At 39.8% G+C, this 24,705-nt stretch overlaps 1 protein-coding gene across 7 annotated transcripts in view; it reads right to left on the reverse strand.

Moving 5' to 3' along the window:
* The window catches only part of EPB41L4A (erythrocyte membrane protein band 4.1 like 4A), a 263,468-nt gene that overhangs the window by 55,061 nt on the left and 183,702 nt on the right, over positions 1-24,705 (reverse strand). For all 7 annotated transcript variants that reach the window (XM_082455778.1, XM_082455775.1, XM_082455773.1 and 4 more), the window contains exons 10-12: positions 21,895-21,986; positions 20,436-20,513; positions 14,185-14,306 (exon numbers count right to left, since the gene is read on the reverse strand). In XM_082455778.1, coding sequence (XP_082311904.1) covers positions 14,185-14,306; positions 20,436-20,513; positions 21,895-21,986 — 292 coding nt within the window. The remainder of the gene's footprint in view (positions 1-14,184; positions 14,307-20,435; positions 20,514-21,894; positions 21,987-24,705) is intronic.

Consider the following 24,705-nt stretch of genomic DNA (forward strand, 5'->3'; position numbering starts at 1 on the left):
AGTTTAAATAGTACCAAAGGATGCCATGTGCAGCATACAGTAAATATTGACATTTTAAAAGGTAACTGTTTCCAATCTCTATGTTCATAGAGAACAGTCTGGTGGTTGCCAAGGGGGAAGGAGCTGGGGGAGGGATGGAGTGGGAGGTTGGTTAGCAGGTGTAAGCTTTATATATAGGAGGGATAAACAGCAAGGTCCTACTGTACAGCACAGAGAACTACATATAATATCCTATAAAAAACCATAATGGAAAAGAATATAAAAAATAATATATATTTATATATATATATGTATGACTGAATCACCTTGCTGTATAGCAGAAATTAACACAACATTGTAAATCAACTATAGTTCAATAAAAATATTAAAACTGAAAAAAAATCAATTAATTAATTAAATGTAACCGTTTCATGACTTTCTTGAATATAACCAGTGTAATAAAATACCATAGAAATTTGATACCCAGTCATTCATTTTAAAAATACATGAAATGAGTTTAGCATTTGGAAATTTCATAGCATGTTTCTCTTGTAGTTGCAATTCAATTCCATCTCCTCTGCAAAAATGTATCCCAAAGTAATATGTTTTATACCTGAAAGTTTTTATTCATCACTCTTACTTCTGTGACAAAAAAAATAGAAATAAAGTAAAAGTTTTATTTCCCATGACCATAAAGCTCTACATAGTAAAAATTTTTTCTGAACCAAGTTATCATTACAATTATTAACAGCATATTATTAGCACACCATATGAATGCTGATAAATAATTATTAAATATAAAAAGTAAGTTTTTATTGAAAAGTAATTCTTAGTGAGATAAACAGGGTAGTTTTGTTTTCCCAATGATTACATGGATCTACCCACTCAAGAATATTATTTTGTGCTAAAATGAAACAGTTTAGCAACAACTCTGCTCTTATTTTTATTTGGAAAGATTTTCAATGCTGAGAAACCCTGTTCACATTAAGTAGAGATATATATTATTCTGTTAAGTATTCTGCTATAAAGATATCACCAGTGTCCCAAAGAACTTCTAAGAGTTACATGTAGACCTATAACTCTACAAGTAGTGATATATCATCTAAAATTATTTCGAATTTTCTATCAGGTGGCAAATCAGTTGGGTCCTCCACCAATTTTGCTGAAAGTCAAAATGAGAAAATGACATGCAAGGATGTGTCACTTGACAATTCAGGTCATTTTACTTTCCCAACACCAACCCAGGCGGTTTAACATTTAAAGACAAAGCAGTATAACAGATTCTGAATGGGAAAAACGTCTGCCTTTCTTTTGGAAAATGGGAAAACGTCCATTGGGAAGGGGCAAGCCTACTATCACAGGCAGACTGCTTTGAGGAAAGAGAATCTGGAAATTGATTCTATCAAAACTGCCTGGGCCCACATAGCCCTTTGGAAGCCCTCTTGTATCTCCTCCCCACCAGGGGCTGCACACTCAGTTCGAAATCTTCTGTCCTAATCCACCCGTCCTTCAAAATCCGCTTCCTTCACAACAGCATCAAGGATTACACATTTAGCCATACGCAAACTATCCTCCTGGACACTTACAACTCTTTCCGTGCTCCAATCCACGACACCTGACACGTGTGCCCGTATTTCAGCTTCTACCTCTTCAGTCTGACAAAGTGGTTAAGCATATGAGTCATACAAACCCAAATACGTTTCTCAGCTCTGCCAAGTTACCCACTGTGTGATCTTGGACAAGTTATTAAACCTCTTTGGGTCTCAGTTTTCTCATCTGTAGAATGGAGATATCACCAATTCCTTATATGGTGGATATGAGGATTACATTAGGTAATTTCTAGAAAGCGTTTAGACAGTGCTTGGCATTTAGCAAGTGCTAAATAACTGCTGTATTCTTTTTATATGATGAAGTTTCTCTAGATCAGGGGCCAAGTTTTATTCAATTCCCATGTTCCATGGAATAGGGTCTGCACTGGGTGTTTTTTCCAGCACCATCAAGTAATTCTTCAATTCTCAGCAGACACTGACTGGGTATCCTGCAATTCAGCTCTATCCTGACACTATCCACCTGGTAGTGTCAGATCCCACAGGTTAAAGGCTCAGCCCCACAAGGCAGCCCTCACTTTAGACACCTGTTACAAGTCCAGGTTCCCACCTGTGCTTCTGACCAACAGGCTATAGATCAGAGGTTCCCAAGACCCCCTCCTAAGATTCAATTCATTTGTTACATCAGCTAACAGAACTCAGACAATCAGTTACTTACTAGATTGCTGGTTTATTATATATAAAAGGATGTAACTCAGAAACAGCCAGACGAAGAGATGCACAGCAAGGTACATGGAAAGGCGCATAGAACTTCCATGCTGTAAGCACGCCACTCTTTCCACATCTAGATCTACGCGTTCACCAACCCCTCAGAACCCCATCCTTTCTAGGTGTTTATTACAAAAAAAAAACCTAGGCATGATTGATGAAATCAATTACATAGGCATGATTGATGAAATTACTGGCCATTGGTGATTGATTCAACCTCCAGTGCTTCTCCCCTCCCCAGAAATCAAGGAGTGGGACTGAAGTTTCCAACCCTCTATTCGCGTTTAGTTTCCCTGGCAACAAGCGCCCCCTCCCTGTTTGGGGCTTTCCAGAAGTCATCTCATTACCATAAACTCAGGTGTGGTTAAAAGGGGCTTGTTATGAATAACAAAAGATGCTCCTTTCACCTTTAGGGTTCTTACCACTTAGGAAATTCCAAGTGTTTTAGGAGCTCTGTGCCAGAAATGGGGATGAAGGCCAAATGATTATTTATTATTATTTTTTTAATGTCCTTATTGGAGTATAATTGCCTTACATTGTTGTGTTAGTTACTGCTGTATAACAAAGTGAATCAGCTATATATATACATATATCCTCATATCCCCTCCCTCTTGCATCTCCCTCCCACCCTCCCTATCCCACCCCTCTAGGTGGTCACAAAGCACCAAGCTGATCTCCCTGTGCTATGTGGCTGCTTCTCACTAGCTATCTATTTTACATTTGGTAGTGTATATATGTCCATGCCACTCTCTCACTTCGTCCCAGCTTACCCTTCCCCCTCCCCATGTCCTCAAGTCCATTCTCTATGTCCGTGTCTTTATTCCTGTCCTGCCCCTAGGTTCTTCAGAACCCACTTTTTTTTTTAGATTCCATATATATGTGTTAGCATATGGTATTTGTTTTTCTCTTTCTCACTTACTTCACTCTGTACGACAGAGTCTAGGTCCATCCACCTCACTCCAAATAACTCAATTTCGTTTCTTTTTATGGCTGAGTAATATTCCATTGTATATATGTGCCACATCTTCTTTATCCATTCATCTGTTGAGGGACACTTAGGTTGTTTCCATGTCCTGGCTATTGTAAATAGTGCTGCAATGAACACTGTGGTACATGACTTTCTGAATTATGGTTTTCTCAGGGTATATGCCCAGTAGTGGGATTGCTGGGTCATATGGTAGTTCTATTTTTAGTTTTTTAAGGAACCTCCATACTGTTCTCCATAGTGGCTGTATCAATTTACATTCCCACCAACACTGCAAGAGGGTTCCCTTTTCTCCACACCCTCTCCAGCATTTATTGTTTGTAGATTTTTTGATGATGGCCATTCTGACTGGTATGAGGAGATACCTCATTGCAGTTTTGATTTGCATTTCTCTAATGATTAGTGATGTTGAGCATCCTTTCATGTGTTTGTTGGCAATCTGTATATCTTCCTTGGAGAGATGTCTACTTAGGTCTTCTGCCCATTTTTGGATTGGGTTGTTTTGTTTTTTTGATACTGAGCTGCATGAGCTGCTTATATATTTTGGAGATTAATCTTTTGTCAGTTGCTTCATTTGCAAATATTTTCTCCCATTCTGAGGGTTGTCTTTTGGTCTTGTTTATGGTTTCCTTTGCTGTGCAAAAGCTTTTAGGTTTCATTAGGTCCCACTTGTTTATTTTTGTTTTTATTCCCATTTCTCTAGGAGGTGGGTGGGTCAAAAAGGATCTTGCTGTGATTTATGTCATAGAGTGTTCTGCCTATGTTTTCCTCTAAGAGTTTTAGAGTATCTGGCCTTACATTTAAGTCTTTAATCCATTTGGAGTTTATTTTTGTGTATGGTGTTAGGAAGTGTTCTAATTTCATCAAATGATTATTTATTATTAATTACAACATTACAGGTCTTATGCCAAAGAAGCACTCAATAAATTCTTGTTGAATAAGAAGGTAAAGAGGATAAAAAGTGTCATTTATGGTAACTCACTAAAGCTATGGTATTTAACTGGAATATACAATACGCCTTTAGCCTTGCTTGCTTTTTTAATTTTGATAGCTATGCATGGAATGCTAAACACTCCCAGAAAGAGTGGAATCATTAACTTTTTAGAGAAAATCTAACCAGCTTGCCATATATTAAGACATTTTTTACAGAATGAAAATAAACATCAGCTTCAAGGCAGAGTAGAAAAGGGTGTCAACAAAGGAAGACAGCCTTGAACAAACCATACACCCGACTCTGTGACCTAACCTAATGCTCCTTGCAATTAACACGGTTACTGCCATTTCCCCTCTTTCATGGGTAAAATGTCCCAAAGAACTTAAATATTTTCTTAAAAAAATGACTTGATATAATATCAGACTGACTTGCTGCTCCTCTATAAATGCATTCTCTTCAAGAGTATCTGCTGAAATAAGCAGATCTAGTGAAGTAAAGGAATCACACAATAGTGGGAAAACCAGAGGATGTATACTTATTTTCAAATCACCTTTCACTTTTTTTGTTTTCCATGTACTTTCCAAGGATGTGCCTTAATATTCCAAAGACCTGGGTTCAAACCCTGCTGCTGCTCTTACTATCTGTGTAATTTTGAATAAGTATTCAATGTTTCTGAGCTACTGTTTCCTCATGTGTAAGATGAGGATACCACCCACCTTCCCACAGGTTTACCAAAAGAATTGCTTCACTTTATGGACGATGAGATGAAAGCTCAGCATGTTGAATGATGTGTTACAAGTCACAGCCGAGTTAGACCAGGAATTCAAGTCTACTCAAATCAGGTACATGTTCTGTTTTGGTTTTTTCCTGCCACTGTACCACATGCCTTCTCAACGCAAAGGCTTACATAATCAGTCGCTGGAGTTCTTAGGGTGAAGAGGAAGTGAGGTCACAGATCTGGACCACACCTCAGTTGATTACCTAATTCTGACTTATCAGGTTTGAAGGAGGACAGTCATAATCGCACTCTTTCGAAAACAAAGTTAACACTCTCCTAAATTTTCTAGAAACCCTCTCCAAAACTACCCACGTAACAACTCTTGGTCAGAATGCCTTGTTCCAATTCCCTTGTATGACAATTTTCACTAATCTCTTCCCTTCCTGTCTTCAGCTGACCTAGAGAGGACAAACATGCAAACACTTCACAAGACCCATCAAGTGCCCAATAGGTGTGAGAGCTATTACGTCACTGTCTTTTTCCAGACATTCCTCACAGTGCCTAGTGATTCTCATCCAGATACCCTCCAGGTTCCAGAACTTGCTACACTTGCAAATCATTTCACCTCTCTGGGCTTCAGTTTCCTTGCCTACAACACAAAGCGATTGTCCTCTACTTCATCTAATCCAAGGACTGTGGGTCCTACATGAGTCTTCCTCCTTTGAAACAAAGCATGCTCTGACTTGAGGATCTACAGTGCAATTTCCTACACTTTAAGGTCTACGTTTAAATGTACATTTATGAAAATGTCTTATGCCCTTCGCCTTGAAGACTTGAGCTGTATCTGTAACAGCACAGTAGAAATCCTAACATTTGAATTTGTATGATCTGTCTCGTATCGTTCTATTACTTTTTCCATAAATTATGATGCACGCTTCCTAGCATAATATCAGTGTCCTCATCTGGAAACTTGAACGGACATTTGAAATCATCTTGTGAACTTAAGGCATTCATGACAAGTATCTGAAGGGCTTTTCTTTAAGTACAACATGGTAAAAACACAAATGCTATTAAAGAATACAGAGTAAAAATAAATCTCTCTCCCACTCCTGATTTCTGATTTCTTTTTTTGATTGTATTTTTATGTAATGGGAGCATATTACATGCTGCTGGCCCCCACCCCTGGCTTTTTTTTTTTTTTTCTTACTTATACTATCTCTTGGAGATCATTCCATATCGACACAAATTTATCACATTCTTTTTTGTTCCTCCTCTCCACATTGCAGACTCTAAGTGACCTGGGATCATATTCTAGCTCTGGGGCCCTGGGCAAGTCCTTGCCTCTGTCTTCTCACCTGTTACACTGAGAGTCACAGCACCTTCTAAAAGAAATTAGGGAGATACTATCTGCATGTGCCTAGTACAGCACCGGGCATGCAGTGAGGCTCAATGACTGTTGGTCATTAACATTCCTCTGCCTTGTGGAGCTCCTCAGGGGATCTGACCTTTCAAGGCAGACGTGGTGGGACTATAGAATCGGACCAACACAACGTCAAATCCTGCCCTCAGATTTCTTCTAAGAGACACATGGTATTTCCTAGGGGTACACATCTATTATTTTATTAGGCCAGTTCCCTACTAATGGACATTTAGGTAGTTTCCAGTCTCTGTGATGACAAACACAGCAACAGCCCTGCTCATATTGCAGAAGTGAGGCTGCTGATCTAACAGCTTATTGAGGTTGGGACTTGACTTATGAAATCACAGATCCACAGCCCCAGCTTCTGTTTACTCCTCATTCAACAACTCTGCTTCCCTCCCCGAGCCCTTTCAGCTTAGCCCTTTGTCTTCTGTTTCCATTGCCTGTCTGACATGAAAAGTGGACTTGGATAGGACTAGTACCTGATTACCTCAGATAGGGAAAACCACCTTACACAGAAGATGAAATGATCAACTATGTGAACTTTAAAACCAGCATACAATCTCATCATTATTATGGATTCACTGTAAGGCATTTGTTATTCCCAATTCATAGCCATAGACTATCCCAGTGGTGCTGGAGAGCCTGGAGAGTGGTGAGCACGGAGTGGGGGTAAAAATAAGGCGAGAAAAATGATTACTCTGGGAAGTAGGAACAGGGTAAGTAGGACAATCCCCAACTCTGGGCTCCCAATACTGCCTGACAACAGCTGCCCTCGTGTACCCAGAGATCTTCAGGCAGGCAGGAAAGAAGAAACCTACACACAGGGGGCCCTTTGACTTGTCCACTTCCCTTATACTTGTTTATACCCAATCTTCTAGAATAAATCAGGGGTAACTGATGTCTTTCCAAAGCCCATTCACTGCACTTGAATGACTCTCTCCACCCATCAATCTCAAAAGGCCACACCTCCCTCATTTAATTATATTATCCTTTGCATGTGAAGTTGATGCTATATGGTAAACATAATTCAAAGACTGTCAGGTGGCCTCACAGGCTGGTCCACACTATGTATAGAAAGACTCCTTTTGATTTAGGAGAAAGAAACTAAAGTGTGCCAAGCCCCTCCACGTTCTTGACACGATGCTGTGCCCAGTGCAGACACTAACCGCATGACAACAACCTGTGAGGCAGGAGGTAATACCCCCACTGGACCCACAAAGAAACTGAGGCTCAGCCTGCTTAAGTGACTTCATCACATTGCACAGTTAGTACAGGGATGACTGAGGCTGAACCCAGATTTATCAGATGTAGCTCAGTCTGATATGCCAGTCTCTACTCACATAGCTTGCCTTTTGTCTGCGTTAAAAAAAAAAAATTTTTTTTTAATCTATCTTTGATCGCCACAAGCCAAGCTGGGTTTCTGCTGACCTCATGTCTGACACAACGTGCCAACCAGAGCAAGCGCTCAATAAGTGATTATTACTCTCTTGACACTACTATGTCTCAGCAGCCCAGAGCTTTACACTACATCAAATTGATGAAACTGTACTTCGCTATATCAAAGCATTTCTCCGTCTCTCCTGCTTTGGGCTACACCCAGCTCAGGTCACCAGTAAATGTCAGTCAGCTACCCACATGTGAATCATTTGCTAGGGGGTTCAGACCTGTGTGGCACCATCATCCCCTAGAGTTGGCCAACCGACCTACCAACTACAAAGTGTTCCTGCTGGGAGTCATGGAGTGTAGAACCCGATCCAGTGACCTCCACAGGGGATGCTGCAGAAACCCATAGAGACCCCAGGACAGGTGGATCGGCCATTCATACCAGCTCTGTCAATCAGAGGTTCTCAAGAGGCAGCCCTCAAGCCATACTGGGCCCTTAGGAATGTTTGATGTAGCACACAGAGACTTTCTTCAAACTGAAATCAATTGCCAAAACTTAAAATTCTGGAAAGTTTCTATAAATATCTAAATTTCGTGCTTCCCTTAAGACAGTGGAAGATTGACAACACTGGGTCCTCTCTCTTGCACAGAAACACTGGCTTGGCCTGAGCGGTAGCTCTCTGCTTCCAGACCAGGCACAAACCATCCTCACTCACAAGTTCATTTTCAGGATCCCTCGGGCATTGTGTCTGCAGCATCTTCCACAGATGCAGAGTGGGAATGCCAAAATGTCACCCGAACCGGCTTTTCAGTTGTCTGAAGACTACACTGCAACTATTTATTTCTCTGTTCGTCAGTACGATATGCTTAAGAACTCAAAATGCTGCATCAGACAATCACAGCATTGTTTATCCACTGTAAATGGTTTCACCCATTACTTTTCTTACAGCTCATTATGGATTATAGCTAAACATTCTGTCTTTCCTGTCTTTACATTCTGTCTTTACTGCTGTCTTCTTACAGCAAAAACTCTTTTCTGACAGGAACCCACCTACGTGAGCTGCCAAGAGCTTGTCAGAGAAAGGGCTGTACAAAACATGCACTTTTCCTTCCTGCCATCTCGCCTCCTGCTTTACCCGCAAGCTCCTCTGCCGAGCAGATTTGCAGGAATGCTCTGGCTGCCTGCCCTGGCGCTGAACTCCTCTGGGGGGAGCAGAAGGCAGGCTGGGTGCAGGGCTCCTGACTCTGGAATGCACTTCCTCATAGAGGTGCCAAGGTCTAATCTTGGTGGATTCTAAACACAATGGCTTTTGAGCTACCAGGGCATTTATTATTCCTGACGGAGAAATGAAAACACAGGCTTTTTAAATCTGCAGAGAACTGAGATGCAGGTTAAGGGCAGTGGTCATCAAGTTTGACTGAATTACTTTAACTTCAGAAGAAATAAAATAACGTCTTCTAAAGTTACAAGTCATGTAGTATACATTAATGATATAAACTAACAAAAAGCTAAAGTCTCCTTTCTATCACAACTTGTTTTTTAGTATCTATAAATGTTAAATGAGAGGTGAGAATTTATGCCAATGACTCTTGGAACTGTAGTTCTAAAGTTTTATTTTAGAGAGCCTACCAGAATTCAATTTATGAAAATTCATAGCTGGCCTCATTAGAGTTTTTTTTTTTTTTTTAAATCTATCTTCTTTTTAAACCACAACTCAATTTTTGCCAAACGCAGTACAATCTAATAAACTTTTTCTCTGTTTTAAAATAAGCTTTCTACCATTTTAATTGTCAAAATTTTCAAATAAAAATTTAAGTAATTGTGGCAGGAATATTTAGTAAGGTAATACTTTTGCTTCTCTTTGGTCAATAAAAAATAATTAGAAAAAAAAAAAAACTCCTGTTTTGAGCTATTGTTCCTTTCCTGCCCAGCCACCCATGAACGAATCTCAGGACCAGGGAGCTTTGGAGCAAGGAGGCTACTCTGGAGCTGAGAGTGTGGGAATCAGAAGTGACAGGGCTGCAGGAGCTGCCTGGAGTGGCAGAAAAGGCTTGGTGGGAAGGAGATGGAGGCTTGAGGGCTACAGCAACCTAGGGACCTACAGGCCACTCCCTCACATCATCCTCCCCTCCACCACCCGCCACAGCAGAGCCATAAAGGTGCAGGCTTGACCCTAAGCACAGGAGGCTCCCCGGCTTACCAATAACCCCTCCCCTCTCATACTCACAGTGGCCCAGATTCACACAGAATTGCCCTGCTTCATGGGACCTGCTGGGTGGGATGAGGAGCACAGAGTGACTGATGTAGGTGAAGACAAGAGCGCCCTCTTCAGTTGTTCCACTCCAAGTCTGAACCCCACCATGACCTTAGAGACTGGGTCTCTCTACCAGCTGGGTTCAACTGAGGCTCAAAGCAGAGAGTACATTTGAATTAGAGGAAAAAGAATATGTAACATGCAGGGACTTCCCTGGTGGCCCAATGGTTAAGAATCCACCTCCCAATGCAGGGGGCACGGGTTTGACCCCTGGTCGGGGAACTAGATCCCACATGCATGCCGCAACTAAGAGTTTGCATGCCACAACTAATGAGCCCGTGAGCTGCAACTAAGGAGCCCTCCTGCCGCAACTGAGACCCAGCACAACCAAAAATAAATAAATAAATAAAATTAAATTAAAAAAAGAATATGTAACATTCAAATAAACATAGAACATTATCCCTGCCCCCAGAGCATTCTTCATATGTGCATGACAGCAACTGAAATAACTCTGCATCATACGCATTGCTAAATGGTCCTTCCCCACCCAAGACAATCATGCTGTCAAGGGCAGGGTCATCTCTGGGTCCCCAGAACACATCACAGTTTTGTGGAACACAGGCTTGAAAAGTAATTCAAAATCAAAGTGAAATGTACACACAGCCAGTCTCAGTTTTTAAACACAGCACTGTATGATCCTCTTTTTTGAGTAAAAATTATAAAAATATATCATTGTTTAAAATACATACAATAAATCAGCATGAATACTTAGAGATATCACTACAAAAATATTCACTTTAGTTACATTTATATTTTTCAAATTTTGAAACAGCTTAAATATCCAAAAACTAACCACTGGTTGAATAAATTATGTCACATCAATGCATCTATGCAGCAGAAAATTATTTGGACATTCAAATGGTGCTATATAAGAACACTTAAAATTTGTTAGAACATATTCATGATATATTATTAAATAAAAAGGTAAATAAAAACACTGCTATATCATTTTTGCAGAAAAGATATGCAAACGACCAGAAGGCTATATAAAATAGTGTTAGCACTAAGAGAATGGAACTGAATATGAAAGATATTCTTTTTGCAGGGGAGGGGGAGTTCTGAGGTTCCTCAATTTCCTAAAGCAAGGATGTATGTTTATAATAGTAAAAGCATAACATGTGCTGCATTTTTTAAAAGATTCTCAGCCTGATGCTGAGAGGCTGTCCTCAAGCACTCCGGGCTGTGCCTTAGCCACCTCCCACTTCCTCAGCCTCCACCCTAGAGGGAGAGTGTTTTAATACAACACTAGTGGGGAGGGGAGACGGACGCCAGGGCTCAGTACAGTTCCAGGCTACTCTGTGAAAACTGCATTTGGCTGGATCTACATAAGCCAGGAGAGAAACAAAAACAAAACCCCTTGTCCCTAAATAAATCAGCTTCTGGAATTTCGGCTTCCAAGGAGAGAGAGACAGACAGACAGACACACAGACAGACACAATGTTACAGAGGCAGATATTTTTCTAAGAGCACAGGAGGAGAGAAAAAGGAACAACCTGAGCAGGTCTGTGTCAAAAGCACGTGTGATTCCAGCATCTCAAGTGGAATGAAATGTTGATTTGACGCGAGGAATGCTTTTGAAATTCTTGGTTGGTCTCAGAATAATTTCATGAGGCCTGGTATTTAAGAAATAGCAAAGGATCTGAAAGTTTGCTTATCAACTATACCACATTGCACTTGATCCAAATGGGATTTAAGACTGATCATATTCAAAGATAATCACAAAATATTAAGATAAAGATATTAAATATTAAAGCTAGAATTTCTGTCCTAAGCCACCTGCTTATTATGTAATCTTGGCCAAATTACCTTTATAATCTTAGTTTCCTCATCAGCTAAATAGGGATAATGATATTACTTATGTGGCAGGTAACCCATTGCAAAATTAAATCATGTCTTATTTTTGCCACTGTAGAACCATCAGAAAGAATTTAATTTCCTCTCAGCCCAGTGAGAGGAGGAGACCTACAATCAGATTTAATTTCACTTTAGAAACTGTAAGTCAGGTGACATTCTCACAGCCAGCAGCGGTGGAGCAAACTCAAAACACATTCTTCATAGGCTTGTCATGAGGGTTAAATGAAACAACAGCTGTCATAATGCTTTGCCAACTGTCATGCGATGTTCAGATGTTATTTTTTTATTAGTTATCTATTTTATACGTATTAGTATATATATGTCAATCCCAATCTCCCAATTCATCCCACCACCACCCCCCACATGTTAATTATTGTTATTAAAAATTCCATTTTCTTCATACAATATGGCAGAAAGAGCCAGGAGATCTGGCCTCTCGTCCCAGCCCCACCCCTTTCTAGCTACTGGGACCATGTCTTCCTCATCTGTAAAATGGGAACGTAGGGCTTCCCTGGTGGCGCAGTGGTTGAGAATCTGCCTGCCAATGCAGGGGACACGGGTTCGAGCCCTGGTCTGGGAGGATCCCACATGCCGCGGAGCGGTTGGGCCCGTGAGCCACAACTGCTGAGCCTGCGCGTCTGGAGCCTGTTCTCCGCAACAAGAGAGGCCGCAACAGTGAGAGGCCCGCGCACCGCGATGAAGAGTGGCACCCACTCGCCGCAACTGGAGAAAGCCCTCGCACAGAAACGAAGACCCAACACAGCCAAAAATAAATAAATAAATAAATAAATTTAAAGCTTCATGGTCAAAGAAGCAAACAAAATAAAAAACATGTTTAAAAAAAAAAAAAATGGGAACGTAGTGTCTGCCTTGCCCTACCTCACAGGATTACTGTGAGGCTCAAGTGAAATAACATATGTGAAAAGCCCGTGGAGAGTATTAGACAAGGCTGATCTGTAAGCAAGCCACAAACCAAAGTCGGTAAGATCACTTTAGAGTAAAATTCCGTGAGCTCTGAACACTGAACATGGATTGAAACTGACTGATGAGGTGGTCTATTAAAGAAGTGGTGTGCATTGAAAACAAAAAATCTGAATAACCCAAATGTCCATCAAGAGTAGAATGGGGCTTCCCTGGTGGTGCAGTGGTTGAGAATCTGCCTGACAATGCAGGGGACATGGGTTCGAGCCCTGGTCTGGGAGGATCCCACATGCCGCGGAGCAACTAAGCCCGTGAGCCACAACTACTGAGCCTGCACGTCTGGAGCCTCTGCTCCGCAACAAGAGAGGCCACGATAGTGAGAGGCCCGCACACCGTGATGAAGAGTGGCCCCCGCTCGCCACAACTAGAGAAAGCCCTCGCACAGAAACGAAGACCCAACACAGCCAAAAATAATAAATAAATAAATAAAAATAAATTTAAATTATAAAAAAGAGTAGAATGGATAAGAAGCTGTCATACAATAGAAAACTCACTGCAAGAAAAATGAATGCACTTTAGTATATATTACATATAACACTGATAGAAGCAAGACACAAAGGAACACACCCCTTGATTCAATTATATAATGTTTTAAAAATAGGCAAAACAAACTACTTTGTTCAGAGAAGGCTACATAAGTAGTAAAATTATAGTGAAAAGTAAAGAAATAATTATCACACAGTCAGACAGAGGTTTTCACTGGTTGGGGGGAGAGGAGAAGGTGAGGATGTGACCAAGCAAACAGCAGGGACTTCAGGGGCTGCAGGCTATGTTAAATTGTGCGTGTGTGCATGTGCACGCCCGTGTAAAAATTTATATATGTATATAAACACACATACACTTATGTGTATGTGCACAGGTATATACTATGTATACTTTATGCACTTTATCACAGTTCACAATAAAAGAAAGACCAACGATAACAAACAACTAAATTCTTTACAGATTGTCATGTCAACGGTATTTTTTTTTAAGACTTTTGCCAAAGACTTTGTTTCGATTCCAATCTCAGCTACACCAAACTAAGAAATTACACAGTTGAGATTTTATTTAATCCCTTCAAAAAAGAGTTATTAAGTATAGTCATTAAGCAGGCTATGGTGATTCAACTTGCTTACCTGCCTGCTTATTAATAATTTCTGATTGCGTGGACATTTTCTGGGTCAAATTAAAAATTCTAGTGTTAACAATTAAAAACCTCCAGGGCTACAGTCACCACTTAAGTGTATGTTACACCAGGAGCCTAAAAGGAAACACAAGGTTACAATGAGGAGTTGGGGGGGGCTCTGTGACTTACCCGCTGGCTGTGTTGGTGCTATTCTCTTAGGGTAAGTCTTGCTTCGACTTCTTGCCACATTCTGATCTGGCCGGGGAAGTTGAATAGAAAGATCTCGACTCATTTGTAACGCTGTCCTGCCACTTGAAAAAACAACATTTTGAGTAACACAGGTAAAACCACACAGTCACAAAATTACACCACAGCTCATGGAGAATATCTGCAATGTATGGAGAGAAGAAAAAACACAGATTCACACAGGTTATAAGTATATAGGGCCTTCAACTGATTCCACTGCAATGTTAACCAAGGACGTAATAAACTCTAATAGGAAAGATTTAGGTGAGACAGAAGCGCCAACTGAAGAATGTCGCTCGCCATCTGGTTCTACAAGAATGAAGTCACTAGCCACTAAAGTCGCTGACCTTCAACACACTCTGAAAGGAGGTCAGGACAGAGATCAGGAAAGAGGCTGGGAAAAAGTGGCCAAACAGGCCTTCAGATAGTTAGGTGTCTTCAGGAGAAACTTTTATGAACCCAGTTTCTTGCATCTTCTCATACTTAGAAAAGCGCTAAAAGCATTAACGGAGACATCTGCTCCTCATGACGAGCAGCAGCCTTCTACAGAGGTGTGGGCTGGACTGCACGCATTCCCTTAGGAGCAGTTCCTCAGAGCTATCTGAGAGGCTCTCTCTCAGCCTCTAGTCCTCAGTAAGCCCCAGATAAAACAACTCACAGCTCTCACGTTGCGCTTTTTTCCCTCAGCCGACACAAGGAAGATCTTTCAGAGGGAGAACCAGGATAGAAAGTGTTTATTAAAGGAGGAGTTAGGTTTTGATTTAAGTAGAATGATAGGCTAGAAATAGAGGATGCTGATGGTCTTCCAGCTCTACAACTAAATAGTAAAGAAACTGTGTTGGGCTAAACTACAGAAGGCAATGATTCTACGTGAATCAACACATCCCCGTGCTGTACTTATAAGGCAAGTCATAGAGCCTCCCCAATTGGACCACTTTGTGTGATTTCACTCTGAACCCTGTGACACAATCAACCATTGATTACACCCACTTCACCTGAGTCAGGAAGTGCCCAGGAAGATTTAAAGCAGCCTAAAACCCCATGCACAGTACCGCTTCCTTAAGAGTATGTGAGGATGCAACAGGGAGAGCTTTCCCTGGGGACAAACTAATCTACTCAAGGAGCTATGTAATTTAATTTGCTGTATTTCAGTCAACATTCATCCTATGAAAAGTTTATTCCACAGCTGAATTTGAGCCAATGAACAACTCTGGCTTTCATGACAGAAAGTATCATTTAGGTACAGAGAAAATGCATTTCTAAGTATCTATCAATAATTTGATTCACCACAGTAAGAGCCACCTAATGGGAAGAAAAAAAGTCTTTTATTGGCCACAAATCCCATTCATCCTACATTTACAGAATACATATTGGTGGCTCTCTCCCTAAAAGAGATTAAATAAGACTTATAAAGCCAAATTCACCTCCTACATTCTTCTGTGAAAGTTTCCCTTCCTTACTACCTCATCCACCTTTATTAGAAATAAAGAGAGGCCCAAAACACTCATAAAAAGCAGTTTCTCATCAGGCTAAGTGAGGACATGACTTGATATGAGGAATCAAAATGACAGGTTCCATCCATGAGTGTATGTACTTCATATTCAAGACTTCATGGAAACCAGGAGGAGGGGAGGGAGTAGGGGGCAAACTGTGAGAGGTTTTCTTTCACTTGAAATTTAACTACTTTTTTTTTTCCTTATATATAATGAAAATATATAAAAATCTAATAATGTTATTTGATAAGAAAATTATCATTTACCAGCTTTCATTTTGCTGTTTTCTTTTACATATTAATGTATTGTTAATAGACAAGTTCTGGAGACTGGGTTCAAATCCCAGCAATGTCATATCCTAGCTCTCTGACCTTGGGAAACATTACTCAAACTCTCTGTATCCCCATTTCTGCATTACTAAAGTAAGAATAATACCAATGACCACTTCATAGGTTTATTATTAATGTTAAGTATTAATATTTATACAGTTTCTAGAACAATGCCAGGCACATAAAAATATTATATCATTATTTACTAAATACAAGTAAATAATTTTTTAAAAATAATCAATTTGAGAATATTTCTACAGTTTTAACTATTTGTTTTAAAGGTAGTACATAAGGTAACACAAATAGCAACATCTCCCCCCTGAAAATGTTAAAAAAATTCTATATAGAGAACAAAATTCCATTATTAGAAATGGTTTGGAGTATGAAGATAACATCTACTTACAACAAACTTACTCTAAGACTTGGGTAGTATGTACTTCACTGCATAGAGGAAAAAATATTTGCCCTAAAAACATAACCCAATAATATGTGGACCGCTGAGGCATTTTATAATGAGATTTTACTTTATTATTCAATTTTTCCTCATGGTTTCTCTCTCAGGAATAAAGGAGAAATGGGAAAATCATATCACAAGATTCATAAAACTAAAGTCCGGAAACATAAACTGATCTGGCACAGGCTGTACGGGACCTGGGACTGGAACAAGCTTTCTGCCCTCCAGCTGGCCAGTGTGGCAGAGCCTGGCAGCCTGGGAAAAGGGACCGAGTGCAGAGCCATCTGGTTTAAAGCTACAAGCCCAGCTTAAAACGCAGCTCTGCCATAAGTGTGTGGTCTTCAGCAGATTATTTTTTAAATCTCCTAGAGCCTCACTTTCCTTATTTATACTTGTCCAGACTATTTCCTAGCAGAAATACTCCTGTACGGTATTCTTAGTATTTTCTTGTAGCAAAAAGCGCTTGACAACTGTAGAGATTTTCAGTGTCGGTGTAAGAGCTCCTACACACCCGGTGGCTCTCCAAAGTGACAGGACAGAGCATTGTCCCCAGGATCCACTTCCCTGCCCCTCACACTGTGGCACACATACTCCCCTCCTATGATGAGAGGCACTGCCAGCAGCCCTTCAGCTTCAAAGTGAGGATACAATCGGCCATCGGTGGGGTAGAGGGAAGAGAACCAGAGGAAAGACACCTGGGTTCAAATCCCAACTTTTCCACTTAACTGGTTAAAGGTCTTTAGTTCAGTTACCTTACTTTTGGGGGGCTCATATTTCTTGTCTATACAAATGAGCATATGATACCTCCTTTGATGGGTCACTGAATGGATTTAATAAAGTAACACAGGTGAAAGTACCTGACACAAAGGAGGTTCTCAGGAGAACTTGGTCTCTCTTCCATACTTCAAGAAATGTGGAAAGCTTGTGTGATTTAAGTTCTACAAGAAGGTCATCAGGGTTCCTGAGGGGTGGTTCTTAGGTCTAAGTGTCATTTCTAGAGTATAAATTCTACACAACTCATTCATTCATCAAAACCAGGAGTCCCCTACAAACTTAACAAAAGGTAGAGGCAAGATTAGCTTTTAAGGGGCTCAGAGAAAGAGAGAGCAGTGTGTAACGAAATATTTAACCAAAGATTTAAACAATCTCTATTTCAGATTATTGGTAACTGATAATAAAGCAACAAAAGAATTCAACTGTCAGATTTAAGCTCAGCCTTTTCCCCAAAATTTAATTTTAAATTTTGAAAGGATTGCCTGTCACATTTCACTAAAATTATCTAATTTGCCCCTCTTAAGTAATGACTAGTTTTTCTGTTGGATTCTCCTTGGTATTCTGCAAGCCCTAAGATGCAAGAGAGAGAGTAAAGACTAGAACTCTGTCTTTCTCTATCACATAGATCCCACTATAAACACATATACAATTATACACACAGACACCCACACTCACACACCGCAGCCACTGGTTATGCCCCTCGTTATGCCCCATGCTCTAAAAGCCTACAGGGTAAAGGAAGGAGCTACCTATGTTTCCAGAGCTCTTCCTTCATTCCAGGATATCTCCAGAACGCCTCAAAATAAAGGAACAGGCATATGATGTTTATTAAAGTTCGGTTGTTATTACTCTTTTGCCAATTAACAGTCCATGTGCTGGCAACCACCCAGCAGTCAGAGACCCATCTCTGCGTAAGCCTGGCTCTGGGCAGTGGGATGAAAACACCTTTCTTTCAGAGATGGTGTAATGTTAGTGCTTCCTACATACAGACACTGAGATTTGGATTTCATTAAGACTTACCAAGCAGTTAACACCAGCCACAAAACTGAACAGATTTAGCAGAGCTTCCAATTTGCAAAGGTTACCTTTAATTACTTTTGTGGAAGAAATGATATTCAATATGCAAAATCCAATAACTTTCTAATAATAATTCCCAGTAACCACAGCATTTGCATTTCAATAAATTTGAGAAATCAGGTATGGGTAAATTTGTAGAAACCAACTACAGCATACATTAAACAGTATAATTACATTTTTTAACAGTAAGGATATTAAGACAGATGCTTTTTCACCAGCTTCATTTCAGTGACAAAGAGACAGATTTACACATTCACTCTATAACCCCTGAAATGTGTTATGCCCCAACTGGAAGAACAGCCCAAATACTGACTATGAGCTGTTTTTCTCAATATAAAAGTAAATACTCTTTCCTTAAATTCCTGTAATTATATCACTATCTAGGGAAGAACCTTGATAACCTGAAGTTTAAATTTTTAGATTTCAATGAATACTTTCCTACAAATATCAAGAACATCTGTAACACAATAATACTTAAGTGTTATTTTAAGTCAGCTAATGACCAAATATCCAAGTGAATAATATGTAAAGATTAATGCACTGAACATTTAATATTAATCACTCCTTTTTTGATTATCTCTGGCTTCAAGCAAGACAAAAAAAGTGGTTCATCAAAGAGAGGAATTAAAATCTGGCATATCATTATCTTGCAAACACTTGACCTGGATTTTTTTTTAAGTCTCCTAAGTAAGCATTTCATTTGGTGATGTCTCCAGTGGAACTGAAAGAACAGTGTCCCACCTCCCGAGGGCCATTTCTGCACCCTGCTTGGGTTTTTACAGGGCCTGGGACCGCCTCACTGCCTGAATAATACTGTAGCTCTCTGAAGGCAGAGATGGTGAGAACTAATTCTTTGTACCTCTGGGTACCTAACACCCTGCTTTCCACATCACAGGCTCTCCACTTAACAGAACGAATTGAAACAAAACAAATTCTTTTTCAAAACACAGAAGGCTCCCATTTTCAAAAAGACACAGGCATCTGCCTGCCTGCTTGACAATCAGGCTTTTCCTGTAACATGCTAACAGGCTGACTAATGGTTAAAGGAAAGGGCTCTGGAGTTCGACTGCCAGGGATTGGACCCCACTTTACTGCTTCCTAGCTGGGTTTCCCTGAGAAGTGACTTGTCGTCTCTGAGCCTTAGTTTCCTCACATATTAATGAGGATAACATTAATAAGACTGCAATGATTAAATGAAGCAATAAATGGAATACATTTAGCACAATACATGGCACTTAGTAACTGCTCCGTAAAGTTAAGATATACTTGCTAGCATTACTATATGTAGGCATTATGCTACAGAAAACATTTGATTTGATCCATAATATAAAGCAGGGGTCCCCAACCCCCATGGCCTGTTAGGAACCGGGCCACACAGCAGGAGGTGAGTGGTGGGTGAGAGAGAAAAGCTTCCTCTGTATTTACAGCCACTCCCCATTGCTTGCATTACCGCCTGAGCTCCGCCTCCTGTCAGCATTATGGTGAGTTGTATAATTATTTCATTATATATTACAATGTAATAATAACAGAAATAAAGTGCACAATAAATGTAATGTGCTTGAATCATCCCAAAACCATTCCCCCACCCATCCCCTCCCCATCCATGGAAAAACCGTCTGCCACGAAACCGGTCCTTGGTGCCAAAAAGGTTGGGGACCGCTAATATAAAGTATACACTGTGTTACAATAGGGGATCAACTGAATGTCCCAAGAATACCAAAAAACTACTATTCAGAATATCTACTTTGTTTCATAATCACAACATAATTAGAGATAATTGATAATTGGATCAAAATGAATTTCTGAAGATAATAAGCTCTACTACATTCTAAAAACCCTAAGCTTAATCTAGCTAATGTAGAATTTAAATAATTAAACCTAGAAAATCATTTTTGTCAAGACAATTTAATAGACTGTTATTGCTTATCAAATTCATTGGCATGTGGAAAAATAAGGAAAAAATTAGATCACAAACTTTAATGTGCATGCATGTATGTGGACAGTTGCATTAAATATTTATTCATACACACCCCACACACACCCCAGAGGAAAAAAAATGCCATTTACCTATACCGGTGCTTATAACTCAGGGATCCAAACTTGCTGAGTTTTCTTGACAATGAATTTGATTCATTTTCTGGCATTCTAATGAATTTATAAAAGAAAATTAGATAGAGACTCACAAATATACTTATGCAACACTTGAGCAAAAGCTGTGTAGAAATATGTAATAGTGCAACACTGCTTAACACAGTCAAAATATTTTATTCATTCTACATATCAGCAGGAATAAGAATCAATTATTTTTAAGGTAATACTTGACATTCTAGTATTTTATATCTGTATCATGTCAAAACACTCATACTTCCTGAAGACTATCAGATACATCACTGCCCGCACAAGGAAGCTTTTATTGTGAATCAATTTAATTTCTCTACTAAATTATCTTGGGAACTTTTGTCACTACGTTGATTTACCCAAGCCAAGGTTCTCAGGGCAGTTGATCGTATCCGATGGGGTGGCTCACTCTTCTTTGTACTTTCCATTCCAGGGTACCTTCAACACACACCTCCACGTGCAGTTCCTAGGCCCAGCCCCACTAGACGAGAGGCAATGCCTCAGATCTTTTGGGCTATATCCCTCTCTTAATACAAACTCCACAACAGACATGGGTCATTTTATAAGGCTCCTTCTCTAGCATCATGCTATTTGGGGAAACTGTTCCATGCAAATCAAACAAGAATAAGGGGAAGAGTTAATCTAGTTTTAAATTTAAAAACCTAAAATAGAGTTTCAAGTATTATCTGATAAAATTGAGTTTTATCTTTACACCATGTGACACAATGTGACACAAACAGGATCCCCACAACCCAATGGTCAATTCTCTACCCTCATCTTACGTGACCTCCCAGGAGCATGCAATGCAGCTGCTAGCTCCTTATTCACTAAGACATTTTTCTTCCTCATATTCCATTTTCCCACACCCTATTGCTTACTCCTTCTCATACTTCCCAGCTGGCTCTTCCTGGCCTCTAAATGCTGGGAGGGTCCCACAGCTCAGTCCCTGGCTTTCTGCTCCTCTCTCTTCACTTCTTCCACAGGTGACCTCATCCAATCCCCTTTGCCTTAATACCTACGAAATTTACATGACCAACCTTGGTCTATCCTGCATGCCTTGTATACCCAGCCACCCATTCCGTACCTCCAAGCTAACAGTCATTTCAAATTTAATATGTCCACAATAGAACACTTAATTTCCACCAATACCAAAGCTGCACTTCTATTACATAAATGTCAAAAGCAATTGTCCTTGACCCTTTCTTGTAGCATGAGCAAAGAAAATATCTATATATGTGTGCATGCAAAAATGTTAATAAAAGAGAAACACTTGTAAATTTCTTCTTGTAGACAGGATAGAATTCTTGTTATAAAAACAAATGCACATCAAAATAAATTTAAAAAAAAACAAAAACAAATGCAATTTTCATTTATTAGGACAATGAACAAAGGTTTCACATTAACATACCTAAAAAATGTATGATGTTCTACACTACACTTCCAAAGATGCTTGCAAGCAGTTTTACTTCGAGCTTCAAAAAAGAATGAGGTTTCATTGCACTGCGAGAGAAAAAGAGAGAGAATATAAATTACAGACCACAACATTCTTCAGATGACAGCCCCCTTCTAGGTACCAAAAATTCAAGTAAGCAGAGAAATTATTGTTAACATATTAAAAAAATAATTATCTCTTGATAAAAATACAAAATATAAGTTCCATGTAAATCTTAGTGCCATCACCTTTATTACCTTCTTCTACAACACCCCATGACCACGGATAATCAGAGTGATGGCACTGAAGCACTGCAAACTCTTCTGTCATCAATGGGCACCAAAACAGGAAAAATACTGACTGTGTGAAAATCAACTCCCCAAAAAAAGAAGACACTCATAAACCCGGTTTTTAACTGTATTTTTTTTCAGGGATGTACAGGCCACACTTAAACTAAAGAATCTCAAGAGGGGTCGCTGGGAGGTGTGACCACCACAGCAGTGTGATCTGGGAAAGTTAAATAATGTCTCAGGACTGAGTTTCTCCATTCTGCATCAAGTTATTGGGGGAAATAAATTAAATAACATGACAGATGTGAAGTTCCATATATTAGGTATACAATTAATTTTAACTATCATTTTAATCTCACAGCTACTTATCTATTTTAATACATAAGAAACAAAGGCAATATTAGAGGTAATTTTAACTGTGCAGGAAAAGATACTATTTTTTTTTAAGTGACTGAATAGGAAACCAAGCAAAATAAAGTATCCATACTAAAATAATAATAAACCACAAGCTCTGTGAAGTTATATAATTGCTGATTTAGTCTCAAATAAAAACCAAACTCAAGGCACAAATGCAGAAGTGCCCCTGGAATAAGGTTTCCATGGATTCATAAACAGAAAGTTGTCAATGCAGAAGAATAACTGAAACGATTCCTCCCGCTATACACACACTTTTAACAAGGACAGAACATTTACATGCATGAAATTTCTCCCAAGTCCATCTAGAATGAGGCTGCCCAATTTAGGAGTTTATTTGCAAAATGAAAGGGTGTGATGGAAACTGAGCCAATATATGCATGTTACAGCAAGGCTTTGTAATTCCAAAACCTTGTGAGGTGGAGGAAGGAACTTAGGGCAAGTCCCAGGTTTCTAAGTTGGGTGCTGCTAAGTAGTAAAATACAGCAAGTGGAAAAAAATTGGGGAATTGGATGGGGGGGGGAAATGGACATTAAGTTCAGGCTATTTTGATTCTGAGATGCCCATGGAACTAGGAACTCAACACGCCTAATGGGCCAGTAAACATGCAAGGGTAGAGCTGAGGAGAGAGGTCGTATCTGCTGGCACAGATAATTTCACCTGAGAATCTAAAACAGATTGCTCAGGGAGAGAGCACAGAGTGGATAACGGTGGAATCACAGTGAAGATGCTTGTGAAGGTGACGTGAGAGAGGTCAAAAGGGACCTCAAGGCAGTGGTGTCAGAGAGGCTGGAGGAGAGGGCAAGTCTCAAGTGACCCAGAAAGGTCGCAGGGCTTGAAAAGAGGTCACTGCATTTTATGGGGAGAAATCTTCATTGGCTTTTGTGAAAGGGGTAAGGATTACAAAATTAGAGGTGATGAAGAAAAGGTGATCAATTCAGAAAGTGTTTTCCTCAAAAGCAAAAGAAACTAGGGGGGAGGTGAGAAGGAGGGGGCACAGAGGAAATCACAGAACATCCTTGGAGGCAGAGTGAGAAACCAAGCCTCCTGTCAGGAGATGGGAACGCTTAGAGGGGAATTTTTCTTCTTTTACTTTTCCTTTTTAAATATATACACATGGTACAAACACCAAAAGTTACCAAAGTGGATAACACAATTCTAATTCAATCTCCCTCCTACCACTGTCCCCAATTCCCCTCCTCAGAGGCAACCACTATTAAGAGTTTGTCATATAACATGCCGGTGTTTTAAAGTCACTGGATTATCCGAATATATACTACACAGGTCATTAATTTTAAGATAATTTTGCTTCTGGTTGTGTATCGGGATAAATAAGATAAAGCCACTACATGGGACTTCCCTGGCGATCCAGTGGTTAAGACTCCAGGCTTCCACTGCAGGGGACATGGGTTCGATCCCTGGTAGGGGCACTAAGATCCAGCAAGCCTCACCAAAAAAAAAAAAAAAGAAGAAGAAGCCAGTACAGGACAGGCTGCTCTTCCGCTCCCCAATCTACCACCTTCCTCAGTATATGCACCCATCTCCCTGTCAACAGCTGAAACACAAAGTGTGTTAGGACTAACGTACTGGGCATTGTCACTGACAAGAAATGGTGGCTACTAATGACTATTCTGTGACACAGACACCTTCACATTTTAGCAAGAGCATCACAAATAAGGTGGAATTGACATACTAAATCGAATTTTCACAAAGTGATTTAATTACATATTATCATCCAGATTTCCAAAAGTGGAGGAGAAACAAAAAAATGTTCAAACTTGAAAACAAAGTAAATCTCCTTAAACTTTTCTAGGACTGGTTTTCACTTTATTCGTCACATAAACATCTGTATTCTTTTGCTTTTCAAATAGAGACCTGGTCACAGGAAATCTAACTTTTAATATATTTTTTAAAACTACCATCACCTAATGAAAGGATAAAAGGTATTTAAGATCCAACCAGAATTGGGTTTTCTCAAGTTTCTGTGGGTATAAATATATTAAAGGAAAAAAAGAGCCTCCCACAGGCTCCCTAATTACTTCTGCCCTGTGCAAATGACAAGTATAAACTCATTCCCCCATTC

Source organism: Balaenoptera physalus (assembly GCF_965194825.1).
Source record: "Balaenoptera physalus genome assembly, chromosome: 3".
NCBI lineage: Eukaryota > Metazoa > Chordata > Mammalia > Artiodactyla > Balaenopteridae > Balaenoptera > Balaenoptera physalus.